Below are 27993 nucleotides of genomic sequence, written 5' to 3' on the forward strand. Positions count from 1 at the left end.
TTACTCGCAATCATTCTCGTATCATTTGTTCAGTTTGTGCTTTCAGTCCTGAGTGTCGTTACAGTGCATAGTCAAATTTATCTTACGATTTTTCATTTTATGTATTGCAGATTTAATTCCTGATGAGGACACACGTACGTGTCGAAAACGTTTGATTTTATTTAATTATGTTATACTGTATTTTGTGTGAAATAAAGTATGCTAAACCCGCTAAAGTTACTATGTTTTATTTCTCTATGGTTCAACAAAGCAAACTCTCTACCAAAGCTTCATAATGTTTGTTACGCAAAGCATGCACGGATACTCAAGAAGCAAATGAATATAAAGTTGATGACAACAAAACATGACAAGCAAATTTTGACAAAAGTTTTATAATTTTAAGCTTTCACGGTCAGGTCACATATCTCTTCATTTTGCAACGTTACCCCCAGATCTACTCAATGCATCCTGGTGCCGCTACGCTCATTCCTGAAGTTTTAGGTGCGATAGCTGTTATCAAATTTATTTCGGTGTTCACATTGAAAACCATTTTGACGTTGAAATTTTTTCTTAGTACTAAAACCGTCTGAACAGAATTTAATGTTAAAATATATCTCCAAATGGTTGCAACTAATACGGTCTTTGGGCCTTTATGGCCGGTAGTTATCATTTCTTCTGTGGTTTCCAAAGCACTTGTCAAGGTGGAGGGGGTTCGGACATGGCTTGCAAGTAGCTCTGGCGGACTGTCACGTTTTTTTCTTTTTGCAAGACATTTGCAGGTTCCCGGTAAACGATTCTTGCTTTCTGGGCTCCACCTTTTGGGGTGCCTCTCATGAGCGTTCTGTTCTCGAAGACGGACGGTGGGTGCGAAGTATTGAGCACCGAAGTAGGGGAGCCAGTTTTTTCATTCACGCGCTGTCGTCTGATTCGCTCTATCGTGTTGAAGATGAAGGTTTTTGACTTGTTTGATGTCTTTTCCGAAGAACTCACGGAAACATCAGCTTTGTTTGCTTTGGAAGGAATGGAAGAAGTACCAGAAGTAATTACGTCATAGCTGTTCGAATTATTTGTGTCGAAACTATACGGAGAGGCGGAAATATCTTGGTGGATCAGTCGAACAGACGGAATCCCTGAATCTATTTCCGTAACAGATGGATTTGGTATTTGGGCTTCGGGAACTGTGAAGTCGTACGGAGAAGGTTGCTTTTGCGAAGTTTCTGGAAACCTGCGTATATCTTGGGGGTGAAGATTCGGTAAAGACGAAGTAGGCCCCAGAGGGAAAGTCCCAACAGCCAGATGATGGTGTCGCTTCTTAGGATCAGCTTCAAGCAAGTCTCCGACTGATCCGCCAGTTTCATCGTTCCGCGGAAAAGCGGATAATGTGTTATAGGAGAACGTGCCTGGCTCGCTGGGAGACACGGAAAGTAAACTTCCAGAAGCAGATTTCAGGTTTCCCTTGATATCTTCCGCTTTGGAGGGAGTGTTTCTTTGTTGGGTACCGGTCGTTCGAAGCAATTCTGCCAGCGCGTTCGTATAAACTTCGTATTTATGAACCTTCAAAAATAAGGTAGAAGGTTAGCTCTTGAAATAAACGTCTTGCAATTTTTTCCCAAACTGACGCCTTACCATCAACTTACAAGTACAAACCGTCAAATCAAGAATTTGCCTTGTCATAAAATTGCAAGAAGTTATTGCAATTCTAGTTGAAAGGATGAAAATTCCTTGAATAGAAAGTCAACCGTCCTTTTCTTAACACTAGTAAGTAAACAATAACCAAACATTCAGCTAGTCCCAAAACTCACTTCGTGTCGCAGATGATCTAGCTTATCATTGTAATATTGCTTCTCTACCCCGGGAGCGCCCTCTGACGGACGATTTACTTCGTGTTGATCCAGTTCAGAGCAGAGCGACTCAAGTCGGTTTTGCTGTTCGTTTAGTTGCTTGTTCTGAAATTGAAGAAAATGTCTTTTAGAAAGTTGCATTTTACAAAGCCGACGGCGTTCGCATTTTACAACTAAAAATGGCAATTATAGAGCTTTGAAATTAATATGACATTTTCGAAACATCCTATCGATGGAGCGTTGCACAGACGTGATAAACAAATACCCAAACTCGTCCAAAACCCGTCCTTTTCATGGGATATAGCCACAGTCGCAACTGTCCAATTCGTGTGCTTGAGCTTCGTAGTTGGAATAGTCCACTGATAGCAACATTTCTAAAAGCACAAATTTGTGGGTCTGCGCCACCAGTTTAAGTGTGCAAAAGTGAAGGAAATAAGTTTGGTAAAAAGTTTTAGAAATTTTTAATCATAAACGGAAAACTATCTACCAGGGGGAGAGTAGAACAGGCAGAGGGAAGCAAGGGGGGTTGGAACTTGAGCTGAGAACCAATACCAGCCGATAAAGGCGCTGATGAGAGAAGCGCGGCGTTCCGGTTGATTGCCCTGATCCAATTCTTCTGTTCGTCGTTAGAGCTGCAAAGCATCGAAGTTTGATTGATAACAATGTGTGTTTTTATACAGTACTACATCCATCGTAGATATGTGTTGCTGTCAGCGCTTTACAAGGCAGATGGTTTCAGCGCAGGCGTCAAGAGGGTGTAGCCGAAAAAAGGTAATAAATATCAAAACTAGGACTTACCGGTAAAGTAGGCTACAATAATTTGAATATCCTAGCATTCAGGTAGACTTGTAGAACTGACGCGCAGGTCCCGTCAACGAGGTTGGTTGTGTGAAAAAGTACAACGCCATTTACAACAGCAATTCATACAGCCCGAAGATCGACCTTTAGCAAGGATTCCTTATATCAAGCCATAGTTCAGTGGTGAACAATAATATAAAATTAGCGATAGAAGTATTTCCGTGTACACTTATTTGGACATTACATTGCATATTAAATAAAAGTAGGCCCACATAACAAATAATGAAAGAATGAATTAGAGATATCTGAAGTCTAAACTTTCAGGCAGCTCACCATCAAGAAGTCAAAAGCCTTTACAAAATTTAATCAGCTGTCTTTGTCGGGCATAAAAGTTAAAAGTAACTAAAACAATTCACTTCACTTGTGGCACAACATGTTGGTTTACCTGGCTTGATATAATGCGACGCTGCCATTGGCCAAGGACAAGCGGACAGCATTCGTTCTCTTTGTTGATTGGCTGGTTAGTTCAGCCTCGGCGAGACTGTGATGGATAGACACCGACGTGGAATCGGCCGAGTCCCTCTGAAATGTGTTGAAGTGTGAGGTTAGGGGAAGACGGGGCAAAGCGGGACATCGCGATTTCTCACGTTTTGTATTCTTTGGCTCCCTCTAACCGGAAGCACTAGTTAGGCAACTATAAACTGTATTTGCTGTGAAAAAATGGCGACTGGCAAAGCACAACGCGTGTCGTGAGGAAGTAAAATGTGTTTTGGCATGGTTTGTTATAAGAAAGAGATGGAAAAATAGCTACCACATTCGTTAGCATAAGCGAATTTGTTGGTAGCTTTGTTTTTATCTTAGACATTGAGACAGTATTTGTTGGTAACAAAAGCAACTTTTACCTAAAACTTTACAGGTTTCAGCAGAGATGTAATTTTCTAAAGGCTATACTTTGGGGCAAAGTGGGACAGCTGTATTAGGGCAAAGTGGGACAGTGCATTAGGGCAACATGAGACTCTAGAAGTCTAGATTGTATCTGTGGTTCTTCTGTTGATTGAATTTTTGTTTATAACTCTTTCAGCCTTCAAGATTGTAAAATGTTTATCAGTATTCATTTAAATTGTACCGGTAGGCCTACACAATTTAATTCTGACAATGGTTCGTCGCTATAAGAGAAAAACTGAAATAGGTAAATGGACAGATAGGCTATCAATATTAAGAATGCAATAGAAGATGTGAAAAGCAAGAAGTTGTCTTTGAGAGAAGCGGCTAAACAGTACTAAATCATGCAAAAATGAAGTGTCCCGCTTTGCCCCACGGCTGGGGCAAAGCGGGACATTTAAAAAAAAAATTCTTTTTGTATTTGTACTATAACAGTAGAAAGATTCCGCTTGATCTTCGAACCAAATATGCTGACCAACTAAGGCTTTCGATTAAAAAAGAAATTAACTAAATCCAACCATCACTGTTGCTGAAATTACGTTTTTACGAAAAGTGTCCCGCTTTGCCCCGTCTTCCCCTACAAGTGCATTCTCCACGAGTTGTTTAGAACCAAACTTGTGTAAAGTTGCTTGACAACAAAGCATATAGTCAAAAAACATGATAGAGTTACCTCTCGCTATCAGTTCGACAAATTTACAAGAATAATTGTTCAGCGTAAAATAATTGCAAGACATGAAGCAACTGAAGCGTGCACTACATGACGATGTAACAAATTTACAAATAATAAGTTTTTAGCAAGAGATCTGTGGCTCATGTTTACTTGGGTAGAAAGAAAAACCAATGACTACAGAGTTCAAGCAAATTAAAGTTATGTGAAATGTGGTTAGGCTATTAAAAAAATAGTGGTAAGAATTCAACGTACATTAAATAACACATCTGCACAAGAGTAAGGTAAAGATCCCATACTCAGTTACTGAGCTTTGGGGAATGAGAAGACAAAGTTTTCATCACACTAAGCCTTCGTCACTATGGGAGTAGGGTGGCCAGTTCCTTTCTCTCGGCGGCCTTTCCTTCAGCAACTACACCCACCCATTTTATTATACCCTGGGTAGAGGTGAGCGGTGTTTATCAACAACCAACTTTAGCCGGGTGCCGAACCAGGTTTGCATTATTGTAAAGCCCGTTGACGCCTTATCCGCTGCGCCATCCCACCGCACAAGAGTAGATGTATTCAATGGAAAAGAGTTTGCGCCAAGTAGTCTCGCGATGAGATGTACACTGCGCCACATCAGCCGCAGTCAATAGTTGCGCGTCAAGATGTCGTATGCCCTCCTACCACACGGTGTGGTCGGCAAGAGAACCGCTCGACTCAACAAGTTGAAGTATTAAAGAATGAAACGCCCTTTGATAAATATTCGAATCTTGAGAAAACGAGGAAAACTTTCATTTGACAAGTGATTTGTAGGTATTATTTGTCATAAATTGAGCGCTCATTGTGAGTGTATTTCCCTCACATGAATCAAATGTGTCAAACATATCATTAATAATTTGCTTTAGTTAGATGTGCATGGTGGCCAACGTTTGAGTATAAATAGTAAAACTGCAATCTGCAAAGCACGACTCATGTTGGTGTCTGAAATTCCAACATGCAACTGTTGCAAGCTTAACGTCGGTAACAGTTGAAGCAACGTGAAAGAGTGACCGAAATGCTATAGTGGTCACAGTTGTGGTGTATTTGAAAATTTGCAAACACGTTTATTCCCTCATTCAGTTTGCCCAATGACATAGAAATGAATCCGACTTACATTGCTCTGTCGTTATTAAGGAGTGATGCTAGCTGATCAAAATTCATCCAACATCATTAAATTCAAAGTTACATCAAATTAATTCGTCGATTCTAAGCAACTAGATTAACTTTAGTAGAGAATGCATCTGAGGTTCATATTTACTAAAACACAAGATCGCGTCACCTTTGTCAGCTGCAGCTCCAGGCCATGTAGGACAACGAAGAATAATTTCCACTTCCTTTTTCGTTTCGGAACTGACACATAAAAAGTAACGCAATGAAAGTACGGTATTTGTAAAACACTATTTTTTAAAGCCAAGTTTAAGACAATGTACAGTGTCGCCTCTTACTGCGAATGACGAATCTATCCAACCAGATTTTCAATTCATTTCATTCTCGTTTTTGATGAATTCATTCTATTTGTGACGCCATGGTGCAGTCAATCCTTGAAAATATATGCACGCAAAGAAAACACCTAGAATGTGTTTTTTAGTTACAACATTGCCATGCATATAAAGAAACCATTCGTAGAATGGAAGAAATGTTGTAACCAGCGGCGTGCAAGGGGACATCGGGCAATGACCCACACTCGCTTTCAAATTTTTTTGGATAGCAAATATTGAAAATATTCAACATTTTCGCACAAAATGCTAAAATCAAGACCAAATGACTTCATTCAGGAGTTGGTAAGCTTCTTTAACTTTTTACAGTGCGACGCACTCAGAAAAGAAAAATTTTGGTTTCATAAGACACCAACAATTAATTTGCTAAGATTCTGACAAAGTTTTATTCATTGAAACAACAAAGCGAAATACATACTGAATTAATGTGATGCGTGAGCTTTCCTGTTTTTTATTGTAAAAAAAGTGTATAAATTTTTTCTAGAAGTTCCGAGACTGTCTCAACACATTTTCTTCTGAAGTTTATTACTAGCAGCTGAAGATCCCATTAAAGAATGTTCAAGGAAAGGTCACCTTAATGTGCATTGTGCAATGAAACAATAACTTTGATGACGTGACATGGCAACTTTGTAAGGACACCTCCAATCTTCACTCATGGAAATTGAAACTCAGTGAAAACGAAACTGGGAGGGCAGTCTTCCATTACAATAAAAAGCGTGAGTTGAAAAATAACCCGTCTTTTTCCGGTCTTCCCAAAGCCAACAAAACTTGGCAATATGGCCAGGCTACTCAACAACATCGACCCCTTCCACAGTCACTAAGCAAATGTTAACGTTTCGAGTCATCGCCTCAGTATGGCGTCTAGCTTGCACCGACATCTTGAGCACGGCAAAACCAGTCTCGCCCGCTTGGCTGCCATGTGGTAGGTCACTGCTCGGAACGCACCAATCTGATGCCACAGTGCATACAGATCCTCTTTGACTACCCGATTAATGACGTTGTAGTATAAACGGTTGCCTGCGCTCAAACAATGAACATCAAAGGAAAAGGAATTGCATATTCTTGGAAGAAATCAGCCAGCTAAGCTTTGTTGACAAGGTATACACATGGCTAACGGGCTTGGAGCTTAGCCAACTGCTCTTTTACAAAAATTTATACGCCACCCCAAGAGTCCTTTCTCAACTAATGTCAAGACATCCGTTGTGCCATCTACACTCACACACCAGGCTTCGTTCTGGTGGGACACTTTGAACATATAAAGGCACAAGTTGAACACCCTTCAAACATGATTGATGTACCAATAACAGCACACTTCACAGCTTCATACACCACCTGTAATAAGTCCAAATGCTAAAGGAAGTTGGTTGCCCTAACTTCAACAGTCAAAACATGGACAGATAAGAATTGACGCCTTCAGTGGTTTGCAAGTGCGACAAGAAGTCAGATGAAAGTTGTTGGCCTGAGAAATCGCCAAGTTTTGCTGCTCCGTTTGCTATCACGATTTTCGTTTTTGATACAACATATATCTGAAGTACGAAGTCTGACAGTTTGTAACCGATGGCGTTAACATATCACTGAGTGTGCTGAATGACTATTGCAATATTGCATGCTATGAACAAAAGGCTGGTTCAAAAATAAAATGAAACTTTTATCTATTTTAAATTTTTAATGCTCTACAAAAAACACGCAGGACAATGTCGCATAACTGTATACTGTAAAATCAAAAAACTTTGTAGCAAGTGCAGCAAAATTGCATGCAACAAGTACACAGCCTCCAAAAATTTAGAATGTGAAAAGTGCAGCAATGCAACTAGAAACATTTTTTTAATTTTAACTCTGGTTATTTGCAGATCTCCAAAACAAAAAAGTCTTTCGTGGCAGATTGATAAATTCACACTACCTAAATACTGATTTAACAATAAAAGTATACCGATATTTCAGTCAGCAAACCAGTGTAAAAAGAACTGCATTGCTGGCTTGGAAACCATAAAAAACTGAAAGGGGGTAAAAACAACTGCCGGTGGCTAGTGAATCGTAACTCCAGCAGTTCTAACTTCTAGTTATCTAGTGCTTAGATTCATGCAAGTAGAATTCACATTGGCTGTATCTGGGATAAGGTAAAAATATAAAGCAACTAAGAGCTCGAAAAGAGAGCTTCAATTGAAAGACGAGCTCTATTTGCGCAGTAGATAGAGAGCTACAGACGTAGAAATGTAGAAATAAAAGTTAAAATTAATGTTTTAATATCATGACAACTGGTAAAATGAATTATTAATTTATCAATGAATTAATTAATCACTTGTTGATTGGTTAACATACCTGCAACACGTACTATTGCAAGTTACCATTGCAACAAATCAAAAGTAAGATTTATATTTTCAATGAACGTTTGCAAATCAAACACTAGAACACCATAATTTCAAAGCAACCTACATTAAGCTGCTTCACATAATCACAGATTGGTGACTTGGTTTTAGCTCATTGGCTTTGTCTTTAATACAACTGAATAGAACAACATTAACACATATTAGCAATACTAACCTTTGTTTCTATCTCTGTCTAAGATTGATTTTCTCCAAAGAACTCCTTGTGTTCGAGGAAGAGTCTTCGACTTGCTACTCCTGCCAGCTCCGATCCTCCTCCCACTGGTCCCGTCCTGGAACAGAGGCTGAGGAATGATCTTGTCTATGTCTTGCTGGTGCATTGATTGAGATCTGAAATATATATAAGACTCGATGATAAAGTTTCATGATTTTTATAAAAATATTTCCTTATTTTTTTTCTTCTAGCAGCGACTTGCCTATGACAACAAGTAGCAATTAACATGCACCTGTAATTCGAGAGACATCAGCACTGCCAACACGTGAAAAAGATTGACGAAGCTAATGAATAGCACGAATTAATTTTGGCGAGATTTACTAAAGGCGTGCATTATTCATAACTAAAAAAGTTCGCTAAAATGTTTGAAGTTTTTACTAGTTAAAAAAGTTGCAAGCGTACGGGATAGAGCAAGAGAAAACTAACCTTAAACCTCTTTTTGTTTGATTTGACCTCTCTTTTATCTTCCTTGTGTGAACAGAAGGATTTTTCTTGTTGGTGAAATTGGTGGTCTGAGGAGATCTAAACACCAATGATGTGTGTCAAATAATTACACTCATTGACAAAGAGAGCATGTCAACTTCATCTCACCAGGTAGATGTTATCACGCAATTCAATACGTCTCGTCGACAACAAGGGGCCACAACGAAAAACTCCAAAGTAATCAAGCCAGGACAGGCTGGGTTTAATAAAAAGTATTAACCAAAAGCAAACACTACTGCATTGAAATAGCATTGCTTAATGTTAGACAGCAGTCAATATGTTAAACCTGAACTCAAGCAAAAATCAAGGAAACCCATTTGCAGAAGAAAAAACAAACTTGGAATTCAAATCGATTTTAATTGGAAATCAATTGTAAAGTTTGCCATCAATCGATCAGCTTTGAAGTAAAATATACTGTTATCGTTTCTCGCACTAGTTGCAACGTTCATCTGATGAAAGTGAAAGTAGCCTTTACTTTGAAGTGAAAGTGTTTTTACTTTCACTTTCATCAGATGAACGTTGCAACTAGTGCTAGAAACCATAATTGTCCTGATGAACACCCAAAGTTTTCTGTATTCATATACTGTTATTTTAACCAAATTGCGTCACTGCCATTTCACAAGATTTTTTTGTTGTTGAAAAGTTGGTGACTGTCTTTGTGGATACAATTCAACTATGCATACAGTGTTTCGCTGTCGAGGTATGTTAAACCGGCATGAAGAAAGCGTTTTTGTAGACATTGTCTGTCAGTAATGAATATTGATTGGTGTAAACCTCAGCAGAAACTTGAAATGCAACACTTGCAACAGACTAAAAAAGATGTTTTAAAGAAAGCGACTTATAGTCAAACTTAATGTTAATATACTAAAGCCAAATTATGATCTTCAAGAATTGAGCCCAAAATTTGTTTTACACGTTTCAACATAATGTTGAACCTCCAGTTAAGGTTGGGATTTCGTGATTCAATAAAAAATCCCAGGATTAAATCTATTCTGCTTCGTTGGAAAGACTTTTTTTTTCAAAACAACCTGTTAAGGTGGCCAGATACACGAAGCTTCGTTTACCACACGCAAAAGTGTGATTGTTAAAGCCAAGTCGGGCTGAACCAACTTGTTTGCTGTACAATATCGACATTTAAAGAGCTGCAACCATATGCTACCCGGCTCACGGTATTTTCAGCGTGTGCTTAGCTAGAAGGCGTCAGTTGCTTTGAAAGAGCACAGGAAAGCACTTCAATCTTCATAAACAAGGTTTTAACAAAAACTCTTAACAGGCATCCATAACTGATAAGCCAACAGCGTTACATCATCATGATTATGTTCCTTCCTTGTATTGAGGGTTGAATACAATGCGCCTGCGCCAACGGTCTCGACCATTCGTACTGCACTTTCATAATTTAATTTTGTCCATTTAGTGATGTTTGTTGTGCAAATCATTCTTGGTGTGCCTTTGTTTCTTTTACCGTTTATCTTTCCTTCTATTAATCTTTGTAACGAGTTTTGCCTCATTGTGTGTCCGAAATACTTCAATTTTCTTCTTTTGACTATTTGTAAGAGAATTTACAGCGATAAGGTGCGTCTACACGACCACTGTTTTCTTGCGCTAGCAAAACTTCTTGTTTGTTTAAGATAATCGCACTTTGTGCCGCTTATTTTTTAGCAAATGAGCGAGGAAGCGAGTGCCGTAGAAAAAATACGCCCCAGAGCGAAAAACTGGGCGCTTAAGCGAGTTCTCTTGCTTAGAAATGTTTTCGCGGCTAATCCTCAGGTCTGCACTCAGTAGTCTGGCTGCTCGTCAAGCCACCGGAAAGTTTGTAGTTGTTGTTTTGTATTTGATGCTCCCAGTGTTCTCTGGCCACACCTGTTTTTAACTTTTTAACTTCACTAAGGTGTCGGAACACTTCTTTTTGAAGAAATTGCGGGTTTGCAAGCTTATCTTTTTGCAGCATTTTTTACACAAGTTCAGTTCAGTTGCTTTTATTTCTGGCCATGACCATCACAACAAAAACGGGTCTGCTACTATTCGGCGAGTCCGATTCGGCGAGTCCGATTCGACTAGTCCGATTCGGCGAGTTCCCTATTCGGCGAGAGCCCTTTTCGGCGAGTGCCCTATTCGGCGAGTTTTTGAAATTTTTGAAAAGGAAATTATCGGGTACCGTAGCCTAATTATAATTGCCGTTTTTACATCGTTTTAACGTCGCTAAACGTTGAAATCGTGCAGAAAGGAATAAAAATAAAATGTTTGAACTATTAAATTAAAATTCGTCATGTCAGTTCAGTTGTTTTTATTTCTAACCATCATATGAAAAACAATACACGTCAACATAGCAAAGGTAGAAGCGACAAAACGCGAACGTTAAAACGTGCTTGGATGTTTCTCAGTTTCAACGTATCCTAGTCAGCAAAAGCACCCTTTTCTACACGATTTCAACGTTTAGCGACGTTAAAACGATAGGCCACACACTTGGTTAGCCTTTTCATTCTGTTACTACAATGTAAAAATGAACTGTTAGGCTACTAACTGGGTTCTTGGAACAAATTTTTGCTGGTCGGGATAACTAGGCTACGGTAGCCTACCCGATAATTTCCTTTCAATCTAAGCTGTAGGAGTGTAGGTCACACATTTGTTGATCCAAACTAATCATTTTAACCATAGGCGCCTAAGCCGTGGGGACCAGGCTCCCACGCATATTTCCGCGTGGGAGCAACTTTTTATGCGGCATTGATACATAAAACAATAGATGAACTAGCGATCGGCAGCAGGAAAACATTTTTAAATGCAAACCGCAACAGCTTTGCAGTAAATAATCACTAGAACGAGTAGCGATGCTACAATCCCACCCCAGACAAAAAAAATCTGTCATATTTACGTTGATTTAACGTCTGCAGACGCTTGCAAACAGTCTCGCTGTCGCTTTCGAAAGTCGAAACCTCTGCAGAGAATTGTTGCGGCAGTGAATCGGTTGCTGTGAAAATGAACTTGAAGTCTCGGCCCGAGGTTACCACTAACCAACGTAACAAGGGCTGGTACAAACCGCATTGCGCACAGTCGCACAAGCGGCATAATCAACACAACAACGGACTCGCGCAAACTGCATGGCGCACACACGTCCGTTGCCATAGAAACCCGATCAAAGGCGGGGAATATGCGCAACTTTTGTTTCATCTGCAACACGAAAACGGGCGTATTACAGCGAATTGAAACTTGAAAGCTGGTCAGCCATAAGTTGCGATATTGTAGTGAAAAGCGAGCAATAACTTACTTCGGTCACAAGCACGTTTTAACGTTCGCGTTTTGTCGCTTCTACCTTTTTCTACACCTTTGCTATGTTGACGTGAATTGTTTTTGATATCATGATCAGAAATAAAAACAACTGAACTGACATGACGAATTCAAGCACGTTTTAACGTTCGCGTTTTGTCGCTTCTACCTCTGCTATGTTGACGGGTATTGTTTTTGATATGATGGTCAAAAATAAAAATAACTGAACTGACATGACGAATTCAAGCACGTTTTAACGTTCGCGTTTTGTCGCTTCTACCTTTGCTATGTTGACGTGTATTGTTTTTGATATGATGGTCAAAAATAAAAATAACTGAGCTGACATGACGAATTTTAATTTAATAGTTCAAACATTTTATTTTTATTCCTTTCTGCACGATTTCAACGTTTAGCGACGTTAAAACGATGTGAAAACGGCAATTGTAATTAGGCTACGGTACCCGATAATTTCCTTTTCAAAATTTCAAAAACTCGCCGAATAGGGCACTCGCCGAAAAAGGCTCTCGCCGAATAGGGAACTCGCCGAATCGGACTAGTCGAATCGGACTCGCCGAATCGGACTCGCCGAAACGGGCCATTCCGACAAAAACAATACACGTTAACATTTGAAAGCCATTATGGAATGACTGCAAAAACTCAAAGTGTCAGCTCACTCCGACTAGTTATTAAAGAACAGTTGGTTTACTTCTTGCTTTGGCGCAAACTTTTTAAAACGTGACGTCATTGCGGTTGAAATACTCACGTGACCGCGGTTCACGCAAGCAAAATCTTTTTTCGAGATTGTGAGTGTAGACGAAACGAGCTTAAAAACTAGCTTAAGTAAGAATTTCTAAGCAAGAACACTTTCTCATGTAGACGCATTTTTACACATGAATTGAAGTATTGATTCTGTCTGTAAAAAAGTCTGATGTAGTAGCTACTTAACGTTGTTTAGCATAGTTTTAAAAGAGAAATCTAACGCTAATCCAACTCACTCAAATTCACACCAGGGAAGTGACTTCTTCTTTATTGACCGATAGATGTCCTTCAAAAGAGCTACTGGGAAGTCGCTACCTTTTGCACCAAGACCAGATAGATTGTTAATAAATTCTTTGCTGGTCATTCGTGAAGACGCTCCCAACTTGACGCGATGAAGGTCGGTATTGAGCAACACGATAGCGCATACCAACGTGTGGATTGCATCTATAATGATACGAACATACGTAAAGCTACATTGGTTTTGCTTGTTGACAGACTTAAAGTAATCTTTTTGATGAAATACTGAAATGAATGATCAATACGCATTGCGCAATTCAAAGAGCAAGAACAAAGCTTTTTGCATTGATCCAATGTCTTCACGCGTCGTGATAATGTAACTGCTGAAAATGTACGCTTAATGGAACAGGACTAAACATTTCATCATCAGACAACGTCAATGTTACGTAATTTTATGTCAAATCACGTGGTAAAACGAGTTTTTTGGCTGAAATCAACCGGAAAAGAACTGGTGAAGACAACCTTACTAAGAAGGCACCCATCGATTTCGAAGTAAAAACATCCATCAAAGAAATCCAAGCGTCATTTAATATTCTACTTGCGCGTCACGGCGTCAGATTCTAACATTGACGTCGCAACAGCAATGTCGTCATATAATGTGGTAATTATTAAATGCGTATCCTGCAAAATAATTGTGTCATGCGGTACCAAAATAAAACACTGAAGAAGTTTTGATTTTGAAAAGTGTTTACTTGCGTAATATTTGTGCACTCGGCTTCACGCTTTCAATCACGGTTTGCTGCGTAATTTCCGAGCCGTGTTTTTGACACATTTTCGAAACCTTAACATTTTCTCAGGTTTGAAGCCAACGAAGTCTTAATACATTGCTGAAAAATTGACTTTAAGACATGTAATCAATGGAGTAGATTTTTACCGATAACTAAGCATCGACCCTTCTCACTTCTCAGCAATGGCACATGAGTTGATTACTTGCAAAAGCAACGCTTATTATGATTTGACATCCAAAAGTGCCTCCAGCAATGTTCTATAAAAAAGATACAGTCCTACTTTCATTGAAAAAATTAAGGGCAAACATCGGAAGCGGCAAAAGATGTTGCACTTTTGTTACAAAATAACGCGGAAGGCTAAGATCAGAAACGCAGTTGAAGGAAACAAGAAATACAAAATAGAGCAAGCAAGGCGCCAAATGAGGTGAAGATTTGTGTAAACGCGAATATGAAGACGGTGAAATATTTTTAAGAGAAAGGCGTGCAGGGTCGAACATGATGTGACGCCAGAACTGATGACTTTACATACTCGTAAATAGAAATATATCTGAACAATTAAAAAATCAATAGTCAAACCAACAATCCAAGTTGAAATTGTTGAAAGGTACCGCTGTAAGATACGCTCTAAAAAAAAGTTGACAATCCAAGTTGCAAAAACTCACCCAACTCCCCGTCCAGAAAGTGTGGATTGCATTCCTTATATCGCCAGGAAAAATGCTTCAAGATCCTCTCCCGCTCTTGTGTCTCACCCAACAAAGCCAACTTCTTGAGCAGTAGTCTAAAATAAAAACAGTTTACGCTGATACAAGAAGAGTTCTGCTCATATTGAGATTGATACGCTGCCAAGCTTATTTATTGCAATCTACAAAAGCCATATATCTTGTATTTGTAGTGTGTAAGACTTAACACCGAGGGTAACCAAAACAGAACCAATCGATCAATAAGATTCAACATAAAGAAGTTTTCAAAATTAGTAGGCCTACCGGTATCTAAAACAAAAACTTATTTGTGCACATATATTATATTATGTCAAGGAAAATGTTCTTTAAATGAGTAATGGCTTCTCAACGAAATAATTTTTCATGGCAATAATCGTGGGACTGTGCAGGACTACGGTACCACCAACAGTCAGGTTTGCTTCAGTTGTTTCCTGTAAGTTTGCATCAGAACCAAGAAACCTATTTCAAATCTTCTACATGTAGCGTTGCATTGTGGAATAAATGCTTGCCGTTGTTTGGTTGCGATGGCGGTGTAGCAATGTTCCAGGACAGGATCGTAAATTTGAATTCTGCTCGTTCACTCGGCTCAAGCCTTAGCAGAACTCTCATTGTAACAGTTGAGCTACATGCTGGTACATCGTAGTTCGTTTGCTAATATCATTAGGCTTGGCTGACTTTTGACTTGTCCAAACAAAGCAGATATTATAATGCATCTCCATCGGTTTTGAAGATTTGATAATGCTTGTTTATTTAGTACAATAACATGACATGCTCTTCTGGTGCAAATTAAGCTGATTCAAAGCCTCGTGAACAGCCTCATGCAATTTTTAGTATTTGTTTTTGTAATAATTTGTATTTGTAATAAAATATGTACACCAATTAGAAAAGTAATCATAGCCTAGCAGTGCTGGAATGTGCCTCACAATGGCTGTGTTGTTATACATTACGGTACGAGAAACATAAACTTTATCCATTGAAAAAGTCATGAAGGACAAGATGGGAACATCGTATCAAAGCGTGTTTCGAAAAAAAACAGTTCAATGGCTTTAAAGAAACAATACAAAAAACTGTTTTCTCTGAACAGAGAAAATCAAAAGTTTCGTCTGACATCGCTGCAGTGTAACAAAAATCAAAGCAAGCAGAACACATCCAGCTACATGTAGATATTTGCTATCCTTTGTTGGTGTTAATATTTGCTAACTTTGGTTAACGTTTCGTGAATATTTTCGGGATTTTGCTCTCGTTGAAGCCCGTCGTGAAGTGGACAGTGGCAAATGTGGCGACTCAATCTAGCCATCGCTGAACTAGACCCATGTGCATGCAACAAGCAACAATTGTTAAGCGTTAATGTCATTTAACGTTTAATCAGTATAACTTACTTCAATAAATAAATATCGCAGAAACGTACATTTTTAAAGGTTCTATGAAGGCCACGTCTAAAAATGGATGGGCATTTTCGTTGTTTACGAATAAACAAGTCATGCCTTTTGTTTAGTGTGCATGTAAATTTGTAATGTAAAACGCGAGCTAATTGTTACGTTGAAAACAACAACTGGTCTTTTATATCTGACAAGATTGTTGAAAGCTAGAAACGTGTAGTTTGAGAATGGCTTCACAGCGAGCCGTATTTATGCTTCCAGATCAAAAGCCAAGCCACTTTGTCTTATAACTAGTAAACGTTCTTGAATGACACTCATTCTGCGTACCATGGCATTATTCAGAACGCCATGTTTGTTTAAAAACTTTGAGCATTAAGTTGTTTCCAAAAGTGTATACTGTATGTTATACTTTGGGCGGGGCGGGGACGAGCTCAAAATATTTATAAGCAAAAAATAAGGTTTTCAAATAGAAATGCACCAAATCCTATGACCAAATCTGGGGAGCAAGTCTTTTAGGCGCTGACAGTTAGGCGCTGGTCTAATAGGCGCGCACACTGTGGCGTCTGGATATTTAGGTGCGGAGCACTGTGGCGCCCGGTCATTTAGGTGCTATTCCTAGTAAAGTCTGTAGATTGTATCAGCTTGGCAGCTTGCCAGAAAATTATATCATGGCTTCAGTGAGTGAAGCTGCTAAAACCGGCAATGCTTTTCACACAAAATGTTACATTGAACAGAAAAATATATTGTTGTTTTATTGATTTATTATTGTTTTATTTGTTGTTAGTCCAGGTTTGCGTTGGTGAAAGCTTTATCAATAAATTATTGAAGCTTCCGAACATTATTGAGTTCATTTTTAGTTAACTCTTTCGCGACCACGGACGTATACACACGTCTTGGGATTTTTGCCATGATGACCAAGGAAGTATCCCTACGTCCAAGGTTAAAAGGTAGCCTATTTCAAGCAAAAAAATAATGTAAATGATGGCAGATCCATAGTCTTTGCCTGTCCTTTTTTGGCTAATTAAAAAAAAATATTTTGGCGGTGCAGTTATCAGATGAGGACTTCTTAAAGATGGGGACACAGTGGATTTTTTTTCTTTCACTCATTGGAATTGGCAGTCAAAACTGGCTAGGCAACCCCTTACTTTGGAATTTCTCGATCAAAAAGACTGTAGGCTAAATTACGTAAACTTTTTGCGTAAAATTTTCCAAATTTTTTCTTAATCATTCTGCTGTACCTCCTAAAGCATTGCGCGCAGAAACGAAGTAAATTTTTTCTCATGTGCAGAATTGTTTTGGCATTCGATTAAACTACATATGTTTTCATATTATTGTATCATGCTTGGGTAGTAAAAATTATAATGAAGTAGGCTACACTTTTCTGCCAATTTTTAATTTTTTTAGAAATTAGAAAAAATACCGTTTGGAGTTGCTAGTTGTACATAGAATGTTTTAAATTTTATTGCAAAGCTTTGCATCTTCGGATAGCTGAAGATGTATGCTTTCATTTGATGTCAAGATTGTGCGTCTACGTCGATCACATGACATGTTTTTACCGCGTAAATACAACAGTTTTGTGTGAAAAATGTCTGGTAATTTAGAATAAATATAAATTACTTCTGTTCGGGATGGATTGGCCATGTGACGAGAAGGCGTAAGACGCTCTACTACTGTTCACATGAATACATTTCTACAGGGCATATAGGCTACACCTTGGCTACAAGTTGCAAGCATAATGGTGAGACTTCGCTCGTTATTAAACCTAGTCCGGGTTTTGACGGAAAACTAAGTTACTCTTCACTCAAGCCTACCGCCCGCTTGAGTACAGCCTACGGTACATTTTTTACTGATGTTTAGTTATTATTTGACCTAACTAAATGTGAACTCATACATGTTCGGAAACTTGAATAATTTATTGATAAAGCTTTCGCCGGCGCAAACCTTGACTAACAACAGGGTCATTCCATGTCAAGTGATCCAGACCATGTAACCCACCCTCTCAGATTTTAATGAAAATTCACACACTCATAAAACTTTTCTTCCTGATTTCAAAAAACTAATTTTTTTTTTAATCGATCAACTAAAACAAAAGTTACGTCCACTTAAAGTTGACTGCTTTTTGTGATCGCTGAAGCGTAAAATCCATTTCGCTTTCACAAGTTTAACTGTAGGAAGATATTTCTCAGCTCGTAAGAAATTGTACTGATTGATATTTTCAGGTATTGTAGGACATATACTTCTTAAGCCATATCACTCAAAACTAAAGCTCTTGACCATCACCTTTGACCTTTAACCTCATGTTTATGCATAGTCCCAATTGTGCTCAATCATGCGGAACATAATTTTTGATCATAAATAACTCATGGTGCTCACTAGTTACAATCACATGCAATGCATCATTTTAAAGGTATTTTCAAGGAGAATTGATATCAGAAATAAAATTAATGGCTTATTGAGTATTTCATCTCACAAAGTGAAAACAAAAGCTTGTGTCTGAAAATCACTACTATTTTGAATTGCAAGTGTGCTATGCCAAGTTCCCCTGATGATGTTTTGTATATTTATAATTTAAAATAGGCTCATTAAATATTTAGTTGAAGAAGATTGTAGCAAACAATGCAAAACCACCCTCCACACCTCCAAGACACCCATTTGAATTCTCCAAGCTCCCAACTACCCTGGACACAACCACCCTATTGACAAATCCCACAAAAGCGACCAAGCTTGTGGCTGTGTGGGGGAGGCCATGGCTTGACCACTAAACAACTTGGAATAGCTCCTCCTTAATGACTTTGAGGGAGAGGAGCCAACAACAAGATTGTGCCAAAGCTTTATGTTTTTAAACTAATATGGGTCCTGCTACTTAAACATTTTAAGCTATAGATTCATCTGAGCAACAATGATAAATTCTAAATACCAGAACAACATTTTGTCACTTCGAGTACATACTCTTTCTTGACCTATTTTTCCACAACAAAACTAACACATCAAAAATACCATACAACAATACACTGAATAATAACATAAGAGTTCACAAATGGTTATCTAAGGGTTGGAATCGGGTAATTGGACATTAAAATAACAATTAAATATATATATATAAAGATTAAGAAATATGGAAAGCTGTGCCGTCCGGGTGGAGGCTCTTTGTTGACAAATTTCGTTTCTCATCTGGTTGAAAGCAGATGGTACATACATGAAGACACATACTGCACATATGCATATAAGTTGCATGTGTGCATACATACACTACCTGCCATTGATGGTCCGCTATATACATACATATGATGTAACTGACTGGTTTGCTGAACTATACAGTATTTTGCTCTGATTATATCATTGAGCACTCTGAATCTACCGTATTGGCAATCATACCAGATATATATTACATAATATATACATTACGAAGTGAAACAGATCACATTATAGATTCATATTTTATTAAGTTCTCTACTGTTGGTTTCGCCCATAGGGGCTCATCAAAAGAAATGCTAAAAGAAGGAGAACTTAATTATATAATTGAATGAGTTTCGCTTTTAGCAGCATGATTGTTGCTTACTTCACAGTGTAGATTCAAACGATCTGTTATAGCCTGATGCTGCGGGTTCTTTTTGGCAATATCAAATTACACTAGCTTTCGGAACACAGTTCCCTAGTCATGTGCTATGACGAATGGTGTTGAAGTCAGTGAGTGGTTTTTTCTTTCTTTAAAGCGGCTCTTTGGTTTAGCTCACTGACTTCAAGACTCAAAGAACCACTCACTGACTTCAACACCATTCGTCATAGCACATGACTAGGGAACTGTGTTCCGAAAGCTAGTGTAATTGGATATTGCCAAAAAGAACCCGCTGCATCAGGCTATAACAGATCGTTTGAATCTACACTGTGAATTAATTATATAAATATGAATCTATAATGTTATCGGATCCACTTTGTGATAATATGCTCTGACTCTGGTCATCGAGCACTCTCATATATTTGTTGAGGCAAGATGTGTTGTTTGCTAAAAAACAATGTGCGTGCCTTGAGGTTAGACAGCTTCAAAGACTTAATCAAAAACTGATATGTACTAATTTGAGTCACAATCTAGTCTAGAATATTCTGTATCAATTCTAGTATCGTTGTATTAGTTAGATGCTTGTATCAAATAACAGGCCTCGAAATTTGTACTTTTTTCCGGCGGTCAAGCATGTCCTACCGGACTGGCCCTTTCAGCGGACATTTAATATCTCAACCGGACATATTTTTTGCATGTACATTTTACACAAAATCGCACTACAGTATTGTGTGGTCGTGTTTGTAGAAGAAGAATTTCTACAACAGAAAAGCTCTGCAATGGTTGATGGCTTAATTAACTGACCCTGAAGTATACTGGAGCAGGTTAAGCGTGAATAAGCAGGTTAAGCGTGAATATTTGTGACCGACCAATGAGTCGGCTTCGGCAGACATTCGAGGTCATTCCGAGGGTCCTGTCCGCCATGACCGCCGAATGTTTCAAGGCCTGAATAATCTGTTAATTTTCATTGTTTAATTTCTATGTGTGGGGTAGACTATAAGACTATGGTATATGTACTTTGGTATTTTGTGGTATTTCAGTATATACGTGTAGTCGTGTATAAGCAAGATTCACCGCTGAACATATACAATTATACATATCATGGTGAATCTTGCCTCAACAAATATATGGAGTGCTCGATGACCAGAGTCAGAGCATAATATCACAAAGTGGATCTGATCACATTATAGATTCATATTTATATAATTAAGTTCTCCTTCTTTTAGCATTTCTTCTGATGAGCCCCTAAGGGCGAAACCAATAGTAGAGAACTTAATAAAATATGAATCTAAAAATGTGATCTGTTTCACTTTGTGATGTATATATTATATAATATATAATATATCTGGTATGATTGCCAATACTGTAGATTCAGAGTGCTCGATGATATAATCAGAGCGAAATACTGTATAGTTCAGCAAACAAGTCAGTTACATCATATGTATGTATATAGCGGACCATCAATGGCAGGTAGTGTATGTATGCACAGTTGCACACATGCAACTTATATGCATATGTGCAGTATGTGTCTTCATATATAATGCCTGCATTATTGCTAGATGTTCTGACTAAGTCTCTTTCCATATTTCTTAATCTTTATTATATTTAATTGTTATTTCGCTGTCCAATTACCCGATTCCAACCCTTAGATAACCATTTGTGAACTCTTATGTTATTATTCAGTGTATTGTTGTATGGTATTTTTGATGTGTTAGTTTTGTTGTGAAAAAATAGGCCAAGAAAGAGTATGTACCCGAAGTGACAAAATGTTGTTCTGGAATTTAAAATTTATCATTGTTGCTCAAATGGATCTATAGCTTAAAATGATTAAGTAGCAGGACCCATATTAGTTTAAAAACATAAATTTTTGGCACAATCTTGTTGTTGGCTCCTCTCCCTCAAAGTCATTGAGGAGGAGCTATTTCAAGTTGTTTAGTGGTCAAGCCATGGCCTCCCCCACACAGCCACAAGCTTGGTCGCTTTTGTGGGATATTTCTTAATCTTTATTATATTTAATTGTTATTTCAATGTCCAATTACCCGATTCCAACCCTTAGATAACCATTTGTAAACTCTTATGTTATTATTCAGTGTATTGTTGTATGGTATTTTTGATGTGTTAGTTTTGTTGTGGAAAAATAGGCTTGCATTGTTTGCTACAATCTTCAATTAAATATTTAATGAGCCTATTTTAACTTATAAATATACAAAACATCATTAGGGGAACTTGGCATAGCACATTTGCAATTCAAAATAGTAGTGATTTTCAGATACAAGCTTTTGTTTTCACTTTGTGAGATGAAATACTCAATAAGCCATTAATTTTATTTCTGATATCAATTCTCCTTGAAAATACCTTTAAAATGATGCATTGCATGTGATTGTAACTAGTGAGCACCATGAGTTATTTATGATCAAAAATTATGTTCTGCATGATTGAGCACAATTGGGGCTATGCATAAACATGAGGTTAAAGGTCAAAGGTGATGGTCAAGAGCTTTAGTTTTGAGTGATATGGCTTAAGAAGTATATGTCCAACAATACCTGAAAATATCAATCAGTACAATTTCTTACGAGCTGAGAAATATCTTCCTACAGTTAAACTTGTGAAAGCGAAATGGATTTTACGCTTCAGCGATCACAAAAAGCAGTCAACTTTAAGTGGACGTAACTTTTGTTTTAGTTGGCCAATTTAAAAAAAAAATAGTTTTTTGAAGTCAGGAAGAAAAGTTTTATGAGTGTGTGAATTTTCATTAAAATCTGAGAGGGTGGGTTACAAAATCCCATTTTTCTGGATCACTTGACATGGAATGACCCAACAAATAAATGCTGAACACGCGCATTAAAAAAACAACATATTTTTCTGTTCAATATAACATTTTATGTGAAAATCATTGCCGGTTTAAGCAGCTTCACTCACGGAAGCCATAACATATTTTTCTGTTCAATATAACATTTTGTGTGAAAAGCATTTCCGGTTCAAGCAGCTTCACCCATATATTTTTCTGTGTAATATAACATTTTGTGTGAAAAAGCATTGCCAGTTTAAGCAACTTCACTCACTGAAGCCATGACCAACAACGCACACGCATTAACAAAACAATATATTTTCCTGTTCAATATAATATTTTGTGTGAAAAGCATTGCCCTACACCCCTACCTGCCAAGTTGATACAATCTACAGACTTTACTAGGAATAGCACCTAAATGAACGGGCGCCACAGTGCTCCGCACCTAAATATCCAGACGCCACATTGTGCGCGCCTATTAGACCAGCGCCTAACTGTCAGCGCCTAAAAGACGTGGACCCCAAATCTGTATTGAAAAAACAGTCTCAACAAAACACAATGGTGTGGGGTGCTACTTCTATTCATGGTTCCAGCAAACTTACGTAACACAATTTCGCAACAGATATTTTTTGTGAACGAGACATCGCGAAAAACATAGGCACAGAATTGATTAGCGTAACTCACTAATTCATAAAAAATAAAAATATTAGTAACTTATGCATTGATACAATGATTAGAAATGTAAAGATGAGGCTTAACAAACTCTAGGTAATCTACTGTATATGACACTGAATGGAACAACTCTAACCTCAAGCTTTCTTCCAAACCAATACGAGAAAAGGTGAATAGTTCCATATATTTCTTTGCAACCAATAATCCAAATTCATCCCTAAAAGTTTAGGATTTGATTTAATGCTTTATTACATGTGATTTTCAACCACAAAACAAAATGGGCAGGTTACAAATATTTAAGAATCAAATTTGTGATACAGTAGTCATCAAATTTTACTGTGAATGTAGTGTGATACACACACTGTAAACATAGCCTAATCAACTAATTCGAGTAGAGATGTACCGATACCACTATTTTGGCCAATACTTTAGTGTTACAAAAAGAAGCAATTTTGGTATTTGCAAGTAATTATACCAAATGCTAAGTTTTACCTTATTTGCATAAAACTATTAAAAAAAGCTTTGAATTGGCATAATATGCCCATTTAAAGCTTTTTTTATTAGTTTTATGCAAATAAGGTAAAACTTAAAGAACAAGATCAAAAGTAAAACCACAAGATTTTGTGCTAAAACGCAAGCCGTGGCATCACCGCGACTGACACAGTGACAAATTAGTCTAAAACCAAAAAATCCCCTAAATTCAAAATTAGTTGTGTTCAAGTTTGGCGCTTACAGTAAATAAATTCCAAAATACGCCACAAAACCAACCAACTTTGGAAATTTATAGAGGAGCAAGGGAAACTTCAAATGGGCAACATTAGGTGCCCAAGGGGGATTTATTACATCATTATGAGTGACAATGGACGAATTTGGAAGTCCTTGGCACTTGAAGATTCAAGAATCTAATCCCAACTCATTGCTGTGTCATAATAGTAGGTTTTAGTAATGAAAGGCCACCGTGATTGAGGACTGGGGTATAAGGGAAGAAACATTACATCATAATTGGGGTTTCTGAAAAATTAATAAAGGATTTGCTCAAACTCTCCAAATAGGCTATCATAATTGATAATAAGATGTAAAATGTAAACCAAGTCATTTGTGTAGTCGTACAAAAACTATTCGACAAGTAATGTGCAACCTAAGGGCGGTAGGCACTTTAACATACCGTACTGATATCCCATTAACCACGAACCATCAACCAATCAGAAGCTACGCTGTTCATGACGTCATCAAGGTTGCGTTTTTCGGAACAAAGGAAAAATGCAACTTCCTACCACTGCTATTGCTCTTGTTTGTTGTGTAATTACCAAAAAAAGTTTAAAGTAATAATCAACTCTCTGGCTGAATGCTGAAATGGTCACAATTGGACGGACAACCTAACATCTGATGGTTCGGGTTCGTTCAATTGGATATTAGTATGTCAAAGGTCCTACTCCTAAGGGCGCTTGTCGTTTGGTTGAGAAGCTTTTGCCAGGCCAAGACTACCCAGGTAGCAAAAATGTGTAATTTTGCATCGTTTTGACGTTGCTAAACGTTAAAAAAACCATGTAACTTGGTTGTTTTTAGTAAGCTGGTTCTATCAGTTTGTGATTTAATTTCAACCTTTCGTTGTAATAAACTCATCAAGCTTAAACAATGTCAGAGTAAGTAGGCTGCACAACGAACTCCCACAGCCACAGTTATCACCACTTGCTGCTGACAAGTCAAAGAACATCTATGTCTTTTGATGTTGCCTATTTGCGTTACACTTTTGTGTTTTTTTTTTATAGTGATGATACAGTACTTGCTCTTCGCTATTTCTGTTACGTTTAGATGATGTCACGTCATTATGCCGATTTGAGATATAATAATTTAATTCATGACGTTGTATGGATGAAAAACTTTTACAAGTGTTATATTCTGCTGCTCAAAACGCAAAAAAATCCTTCAAATTTTAGACCAAGCTGGCTGTGATGAAGATGAACTGCGACTAACCCGCACCCTGCTAGCTGGCACGAAACTGTATGTGCGCATTAACAACGAAATGTCCGCAAACTTTGAGACTACCATCGGTTCCCCTCAAGGAGACAGCCTCTCCCCAATACTCTTCACCTGCTACCTATCTGCAGCATTGAGCTCAGTGCGAGAGCAGTCCTCCAGACCAAACCCCCCTATATCTGACACATGCATGCCTTTGGAAATGGAGTATGCAGACGATGTTGAGTTTCTGGATGAGGAAAGACAGCCACTTCACACTTGATATGCTACAATCTATTGCTACAAAGAACCTGAAAAACTACAATCTTTTCATGAATGAGACTAAAACTGAATTCACCCACATATTTCTTGCAGACACAAATGAAACTGATACTGATAGCCTACCGATTCGAGGAAACGAAAAATGGCGTACACACAAACTTTTAGGATCATTATTGTGCAGCACTGCCGATGTCAAATCCCGCTGCAATTTAGGCAATGTCGCTTTCAGATCACATTGGAAACTATGGAGCAAGAGATCGAGAATCCCATTACAGTTGCGACTAAGATTGTACAATGCGTACTGCATCCCAATTATGATCTACAACTGTAATAGCTGGTCTGTTACCAAAGGAAGTCTTGAAAGATTGGATGCCTGTCATCGAAGACATTTACGTGTCATAACTGGTCATACTTGGCCAAACAGTCTTATCTCGAACAAAAATCTCTACAAAATATGCAACAGTGAACCATTGTCTTGCAAGATCTCCACCATGAGATGGAACATGTTTGGACACATTCTGAGACTTCACCAGGACTCACCTCCCCAGAAAGCCCTTGAATTTCCAATAATTGGCAGCAAAAAGTACCAAGGCTGAACCGGACGTCATCGTACCAATTTATTACAACTGCTGAGATCTGACATCAGAAAAGCTGGCCTGGGATCCCTGCTCAGCACACCACATCTCCATCGATTGCAAAACATCGCAAAGGACAAAACAGAATGGAGATCCTATCAACCTTGTTGAAAGACTGATCGAAGCCAGTGGATGCCAAACGATTTGGCTACACTGGCGGCGGAGACAGTTACAATAATAATAATATATTCTGCTGAGAGTAAAAAGAAACACAAATAATAAATATTGGAAAAATTGAGTCTCCTTACACAACTTAAGAATCAAACAACGCAAAACTGCTGAAACAAAACGTTTTGTTTGAGTGAAAGAATCACTGTAAGCAACCAATGTTAAAACGTGCGCGCAAGAAGGCATGGGAGTGTGACGTATCAAAACTTTAAACAGGTTGTTATTTTTCTACATCAATGTGACGTTAGTTACTACTTTAAAAAATTTATATCTTTGCTTCTGTAGAAAATCCGCAGCAAACGCCTTTTTTTACGTGTTTAGTATCAGCCAAATTTTGCCGATACCGATACTCAAAAATGGCCGATATCACCGATACCGATATATCGGTACATCTCTAAATCCGAGTATGGTTAATTGTCCAGCATTTGATAAATTTGTAGACTTTATTTATTATATATATAGCCTATTTATACTATACATTTATACAAAGTATTAATATTAAGACATCCACCTTTCAGATTCCACAACTTTGTTAAAACCGCCTTGGTGGCTCAAACTGAGGTTTGTGGACCTCTGGGTGTCTGTGGAAAGTTTCAGGGGGTCTGCACACCAACTTTCAAATTCATTGACTAATACATTATGTTGGTCAATTTGGCTTCTAAACGATTAGTCTTTTTCTTGGTTTCACAATTCTAAGTTATTTTCAAACAAATTGTCTTTTGGCTAGTAATCAAACTATGAATGTTTGTGCTGCTATTTGTCCACAAAGTTAGTCATGTTTTCGATTAATAACTTGACAGTATCCAGCCATGCTGGATTAGATATGCAATTAATGGCTTACACATTACTGTATATCAAAAAAAGGGTTATGGTTATAATGTTATATACACTGTACAGTGTACAACACATTTATGGTTTATCAATTGATAGAAATTTAACATCATAGACTTGAAAGACATTTCCTGTTTATCCATGAATTGCAATTCAGTAGATCCGTTAAAAATAAATAAATTTAATAGGCTATTGTTTGCGAAAAGATCTATGTTCCTCGAAAATGATTCGTGTAACAGTTAGTCAAAAAACTATCCAATTTTCAAAATTAGTAGCCTACCATACCGGATTACCGGTACTAGGAAATAGTACAATCAGTGAAACGTCGAGTAAACGAGGTACAGAATTAGCCTAATCGAACAGCATTGTAGTGATTTAATATTATATCCACGTAATTATTGCACTGTGTTTTAAAATTTCCTTGGTTTAAAAATTGTGAAGTCCTGCAACATTTCAAGAAAGCAAAAGGATCAGCCAGGCAAACACATTTGAGAACCACTGGGTTAGAGTGTTTGCTTATGAATCGGTTGGCATAAACTAGATATCATGTTAGGTCATACCAAAGTACTGAATCTTATTTTTGCTCGGCACCCTGCAAAGAAATGGATAGAAGGAGAGTGCATTCAGCTGCACTTCTAAAAAGCTGCATTGAAACTGTCTGTTGGTAAAGCGATGAGAGCAATGCATATATGCAATGAATACAGTGCTACCGTACATAAGAACACACATTATTGTTATAAAAACTAATGATAGTAAAATAAAGTACCATGGATGTCTGGATAGAAAATGAGGGTGTGTCAGTGTGCCTACAAAGTTGAAAACACTAATTTATCAAACAGATCAATCACCAGAAGTAAAGTTACAAATGTGAACCAGTTACCAATGCTTTCATCACACAAACAGTTGAAAAAAATAACACATTGTCATAGGCTACATGACAAATGATAAAAGTGAAAAAAGCAAAACTCACTGTTTTGCTAGGTGCTGGGCCACTTCTCTTCTTTCGCGACCTTGCAGATCAAACAGTTGTCTTGAAAATATAGTTGCCTCAGTTTCCATAGCATTATGAGCAAATTTGGCAGCATCCTTAGACCTTATCAACACAGATGATTGATATTTATGATTATGCTTCAA

General features: G+C 37.9%; 1 protein-coding gene across 1 annotated transcript; it reads right to left on the reverse strand.

The window, feature by feature from the left end:
* Positions 1 to 51: 51 nt before the first annotated feature.
* LOC145782727 (PH and SEC7 domain-containing protein 1-like) lies at positions 52 to 27992 on the reverse strand. Its single transcript, XM_082594482.1, has 11 exons — positions 27830 to 27992; positions 23124 to 23204; positions 14536 to 14651; positions 13085 to 13292; positions 8772 to 8867; positions 8289 to 8461; positions 5531 to 5601; positions 3064 to 3200; positions 2308 to 2452; positions 1782 to 1925; positions 52 to 1533 (listed from the first exon to the last, which is right to left on the reverse strand). Exons 1-11 carry the CDS (start codon positions 27916 to 27918, stop codon positions 676 to 678), a joined length of 2118 nt encoding a protein of 705 aa, XP_082450608.1. The 5' UTR covers positions 27919 to 27992; the 3' UTR covers positions 52 to 675.
* Between the last annotated feature and the right edge of the window lies 1 nt (position 27993).

The sequence above is a fragment of the Aplidium turbinatum genome, chromosome 14, assembly GCF_918807975.1.
Source record: "Aplidium turbinatum chromosome 14, kaAplTurb1.1, whole genome shotgun sequence".
Lineage (NCBI taxonomy): Eukaryota > Metazoa > Chordata > Ascidiacea > Aplousobranchia > Polyclinidae > Aplidium > Aplidium turbinatum.